This window comes from Dunckerocampus dactyliophorus, chromosome 3 (genome assembly GCF_027744805.1).
Source record: "Dunckerocampus dactyliophorus isolate RoL2022-P2 chromosome 3, RoL_Ddac_1.1, whole genome shotgun sequence".
NCBI lineage: Eukaryota > Metazoa > Chordata > Actinopteri > Syngnathiformes > Syngnathidae > Dunckerocampus > Dunckerocampus dactyliophorus.
In genome coordinates, this window is record NC_072821.1 from 35,310,901 (window position 1) to 35,316,900 (window position 6,000).

Genomic DNA, 6,000 nt, shown 5'->3' on the forward strand with positions numbered 1-6,000 from the left:
AACCATAAAACCTTGTATTTATAGTCCAAATAGGTGTGTCCCATTACGTGTGCTGTTTCTCTCTCTTTAGAACGCACAGAAAAGGGAAACGTGTGTGTTTCACATCAGGATTGTGGATGGTGGGTGAAGTTCCTTTAAAATCTATGACATTTCTGCCTATTGTGCGGGTATGATGTTTTTTAACACATGTTATACCTACATGTGGTTTTGTGTTCACCTGTAGGCTTTAGGGGTACTTTGTATACAAAGAGAGTCATTGTATCTCCTCTTTGTTTTTTTTCCTCATCCAATATCCAATACTTATTAAGATAAATTATATTTTTTACTAAAACTTAGACTACAACTTTTTTTTTATTTAGTTAACTAACTAACTAACTAACTAAACCTGGACTAAAACGTATAGAAATGACTAAAATGTGACTAAAACGAGAAGCATTTTCGTCCAAAAGACTAAGACTCAAAACAAAATGGCTGTCAAAAACAACACTGGTATGCAGAGGCTAACACGAAGCAACTGAATTTGGATTCAATTGGAACTTAATTCAATTTATTCAGAACTACTACTTTGATGAAAGAAAGAATCTTAATTCTAACACACAATGAATTTTTATGCATGACTGAAACACATGGTCCCGATCATCGTGGACGTTTTCATGCCGTGACATTAAAAACGTCAAAGACCAGAAGTTTCCTCTGGTTTGTCTTCTCCTCTGTAAAGCTCCGAACAATATTCTCCTCCTTTCGTGTGGAAATGTTTTGAAAATGCAAAAGATCCAGTTATTTTTAATATCCAGATGTTCAAATACTGTATGTATCTCATTATGCTTGTACGATGAGTTCTGACTTCATCAAATTAAACCCAAACAAAAATACAGCAATACAATCGTGTCAGTAAATATTACTGTTCTATATCTGCAGTGTCCACACTTATTTGTGCTTTTTTTTCACAACACGGTCAACCTATTGAGTGTTTCCCACAGGACCGCAATCTAACTGTGGCGGTGGGCTCAACAAAGTACAGTCGTCCCATGCTACATGTCGCGGTTTGAAAATCGCACTGTTGCGTTTTTTCAAAAATGAATTCATAAATGATGGCTGTTTCGTGGTTGACTGCGGCCTATTATTTGTCAAAAAACACTGAAAGACAAGCCATGTGTAGTATTCTGGCCACTAGGCCTCAGCAATGAAGCATCAAGTCAGCCGTGGCATGTCTGACGTGATAGAGTGCAAAAAAGGTCTCCTCCCATTCTGTGTGGAAGTGGTACATTTCTGGCTTCTTACTTTGTCCTTTTCCCCCACTCCGTTTGAAACCCTTTAAGTTTAGAACAAATAAATCGGAGGCTAATTAGTTAGCTCGCTAGCTTGCTAAATACTTTGAGCGGCAGCCGTCTCTTATTCCCCTGCATTGCATTGATCCCCTAGTCTGCGCATTAGTTTTGTGCAATGTGGCGTAAACAAAGAATACCACACCTTGATATACATGAACAACATACATACATACTCATATTTATAAATATAGTAAATATATATTTTTTATATATTTTTAGTAAGAGGTACATCTTTGGGACTTGCTTGTTTTGTGTGAGCACCCCTGGTCTACTGTGTCGTGTGTATGTGCTGAGGGATGGAGCATCATTCAGCACTGTCAGCATGGCAGCTCTTGTCCTGCATCCTTCCCAAGGTGACTTCTCTGCTGTTGGCAGGCGGAGCCTGGAAAAAAGCGCTTTCCTGTCTCAGGCTGCTCCTCCCACACACACACACACACACACACGCACACACACGCGCACATTCACACACTTCATCCACATTTAGACAACATTCAATCCATGCTTTCCTAAATATGAACCAACTGCGTCCTGGTTTTGCAAAAATATATGCACAAAATGAAGATATCCGCTGGTTCCTGTCTGTAGTCTGCAGATTTTGCTTTTGGCTGCTTTCTAACAAAGGAGTGCATCGCTTTTTTTTTTCCAGTTGTCGTAGTGGAGAGCCCACGCAACAGTCCTCACACCTCCCACACAATCACACACAGGAAGATCATTTGGAGTTTGAGGGTAGTGTCTGTGTGCTTCTGTTAGCGACAGAACAACGCAGCATTTTCTATGAAGGGAGCTTTTTTGTGCACCTCGCAGGTACGGGATAAAAGAAGTCAGCGTCTGCCGGTGTATTTGGTACTTGGGCCTTCATCACCACTATCATGTCACAACGATACAGATCATCAATAATACACACAAACAACATAACAATGCATGGCGTTACAGAATTGGGGACGAATGCCATTATTACTAAAGCAACACGCCCATTTAACCCTTTGTCTTCAACCACGTCGTCTCTAGACTATTACTACATGGTTACGACATTGCTACTACCACATCACTTCTATCAGGAGAACCAGAGTATACAGTAGAGCGGAGGGAGCCACCTGCTGTGGCCCAGCAAGGTGTACTGTATTCGGACACATGCTCCGAGCAGCCAGTGTGCGCTACTGAGGTCAGAAGAACCAGAGTATAGAGCAGGACTAGCCACCTGGCGTGGCCCAGCAAGGTGCACTGTATTCGGGTACATGCTCTGAGCATGAAGGTCTCTGGCAAACCCTTTGCACTTTTGCACTTAAAATGCCGCAGTGCTGGAGTTTCAGGTGGCTGATAGCATATTTTGTGTGGTGAATGTTTTTTTCCCCATCATCGCGAAGGATTTGGTACAACTAGCAAACAAAATGTCTTCCTCGGAAAGTGAATGATTGTTTACAAGGGACCTCAGCTTGTTAACGTCACAGAAAAAAAGGAGTGCTTGATTTGCGTATTTTTTTCAAATATGGGTTATCGGAGCTATTTTTAATGTTATCTGATTTATCGACATGGCATCATAATTCCCTCATATCGGCCCAATAATTATCAGTCCAATAATTATCATGCACCCCTATGTAATATACAGTATAAAGTATACAGTATAAATTCACTCATTTCGTCTTCACCTGATGATGCATTCAAGCGCACTGGTAACTCTGAATGTTAGGGAATAGGCTTTCAGACAACCAACCAGAGGATGGAAAAATTATAACGTCACTGTGGGTCAGGTGGTGAATTTGAAATCTGATTGATTACAAAAAACAGCCCCATTGCTAATAAAGTGTATGTGACATGGGCCAGCACTATTGATTCTGAAGGCCCTGGGCAGATTAGATTCACATGTGTTGGGACCGGCACTTTTACAGGGCAAAAGACCCCCCAGATTATTTTATTGTAACATCTGTGGAATAAGTCTAGGTGCCTTAGGGGCAGTTTACAATTGAATCCAAACAGGAGTAGATAAGAACGATTACAATGCCAGCGCTGGAGAGAGCGATTCGAGGGAAACAAAGGTTTAGCGAAGTCTAGCTGCTCTCCGAAATGTTTTTTTGTTAAATCTAAATTTTAAAAAAGTAGAATATATCGGTCTTGAGAAGCCGAAGAAAAAAGATAGCGAGCATCTCTAGTTTACACAATTTCATATGGTAACATTTGATTTGGTTTTGTAGTTTTTGTCTGTCCTTTTGGAAGGAATTAATAACGAAAACCGAGGTACCACTGTACAAGCAAATAGGCCACAGTCCCGTGTCTGTGTCATCTATTTTAGTCCAGGTTAATTCTCCTCTTGGGGGTAAGGTGTTCTCATTTCCTCTGCCTTTCTTCCTGTTGCTCTTCCTCTCTCATATTCAGTCTTTCTCTCGCTAATTGATTAAGAGGATTCAACTGCTGCTGCAGTCTTAAGCACAGACCACAATCTTGGGTGCACACAAACATTCAGATCAGCAGGCAGAGGACAAAATCATGTAAAATATGTGAAAATTGTATTTTAAGCAAAAAAGAAAGAAAATAAGTAAAATAATAAAACAAATAAAATAAATGATGAATTATGAACGCATTTAATACCAAAGACATTTTTATAAATTTTAATAATCCCGAACACCCGATCCCAACAACCTATTTATTCGTTTTTTGCGCGAGAGGCAAAAAGAGAGAAGATGATGCAACTCTGCGCTACTGCGTTACCATTTCAGCGCAATTTTAAGCCATAAAAACGGCCACGAGGTGGCAGAGGTGTGTTTGATAAGAGCTCAGCAGAGATCACGTGAACGGAAAAATCACACATGACAGGAAGGAGGAATTGAGAGAGCGTTGGGTATTTTTGTGCAGAGTTTGCATTTTCATGTTTTCTCCGGGTTCTCTGATTTCCTCCCACATTCCAAAAACATGCATGTTAGGTTAATTGGAGACTCTAAATTGTCCATAGGTATGAATGTGAGTGTGAATGGTTGTTTGTCTATATGTGCCCTGCCATTGGCTGGCGACCAGTCCGGTGTACCCCGCCTCTCGCCCGAAGTCAGCTGCATATACACCGGCTGCTCGGAGCGTGCGCCCGAATACAGTGCACCTTGCTGGGCCACGCCAGGTGGCTCCTCCCGCTCTATACTCCAGATCTGTTAGTAGTGAGGTGGTAGTAGTAATGTCATAGTAGGTTGGTTTGATTAGGACCAATTAACAGCTACCGTTGGTCAAATCCTAATTTGCAGAACCAACCAAATCAATGCTGAATTATTAAGAACTACATTAACAACCAAAACTTTATTCACAATTCGCACATGGCTCCGTTTACGATCGGTCAACATTTTAGACAAACATGACCTCAAATTACTGAAATATCGAAAGTGTCGATATTTTGATTTGAAAATCGATTTTAGAGCTTCACGAGCAGGTATCGGAAGTATCGAACCGCACATCACTAATCCATAGGCAGCACCATCCTGACAACTCTCTCCACTTGACATCTGCTCTACTGAACACACACACACACACACACACACACACACACACACACACACACACACACACACACACACACACACACACACACACACACAAGTGGAACAACATTCTAATCCCCGTACGTGTACCATAAGGGTCCTCCCCATACCCAGTGACCCATCCAGCACCTCTTACCTTTGTGACAGTCATGCAGAATCAGTGGGTAAGGTGCAGGCCAGTGTCCCGTTCGAGCAGATCAGCCAGTGCTGCGGGAGTGGCAGCGTGATGAGGAGGAGAGGAGGGCAGCTTGCTGGCTTGTTATGCAGAGAGAAAAGAGGAGGGGACAGACAGGTTAGTGTGTCTGGCTCACTAAGTACTGAGAGGCTAAATTGCTACCGCAGTGAAGTCATGGATGGCGCTCTGTGTGTGTGTGTGTGTGTGTGTGTGTGTGTGTGTGTGTGCGTGTGTGTGTGCGTGTGTGTGTGTGCAGTTGCTTACTAACGGAGGGAAAAGCTCCCTGCAGGATAGACCCCTCCCTCCCTCCTGCCTCACCACATGCACGCATGGAAACACCACACACGCACTGGCGGATTGATGATGCACACAAAGTCTGGCTGCCCTGCTTTGTCTCTCCATGTCCCGATGTGATTAGCCATGGGCTAATGCAACTTTATTGATGAGTGGCCATGCAAAGCTCTGCAGGGGGAGTGACTCTGCAAAAACAGGATGATGGTGAAGGAGGGGGAGGGTAGTCGGACACTGACGCAGTTTGTTAGCCTGCCCACTTCACACCATACACACCATATCTCAGCGGCGTCACACTGGTTTTCACCACGGACCACATGGCAGTTTTGATGACCCTCAGAAGGTCACCGCCATATTCACGTGTAATCCATCGCCTCATAATATTATGACACATTTAATTAGCATTATATCAACAAACGTACACTGAAATAATGATCATTTATTAATAATACATATAATTCATTGTTATATTACTTATTCATTTGATTCAAGATTCAAGAGTTTTATTGTCACATGCAGAGTAAAACAGGCAGTTATACTATGCAATGAATTAGTATTAAATATTGTAAAATATTACGTGACAGCAAAAACATTTCTGACAAAATTGACAACAAACACATTTAGCAAGAAAGATTGTCTTTTTGATAAAATTTTTTTTTGTTGTTTTTTCATTTCTTTTACTTAATATATT

At 41.8% G+C, this 6,000-nt stretch overlaps 1 protein-coding gene across 2 annotated transcripts in view; it reads right to left on the reverse strand.

The window, feature by feature from the left end:
- The window catches only part of coro2ba (coronin, actin binding protein, 2Ba), a 43,301-nt gene extending 37,860 nt beyond the window's left edge, over nucleotides 1-5,441 (reverse strand). Inside the window, exons 1-2 of one of the 2 annotated variants that reach the window (XM_054769876.1) lie at nucleotides 5,283-5,441; nucleotides 4,980-5,098 (exon numbers count right to left, since the gene is read on the reverse strand). In XM_054769876.1, the coding sequence (XP_054625851.1) occupies nucleotides 4,980-4,994 (15 nt within the window). In that variant the 5' untranslated portion in view covers nucleotides 4,995-5,098; nucleotides 5,283-5,441. Of the gene's footprint in view, nucleotides 1-4,979; nucleotides 5,250-5,282 lie in introns of those variants that run through there. The other variant, XM_054769875.1, reaches the window with a different exon arrangement.
- Between the last annotated feature and the right edge of the window lie 559 nt (nucleotides 5,442-6,000).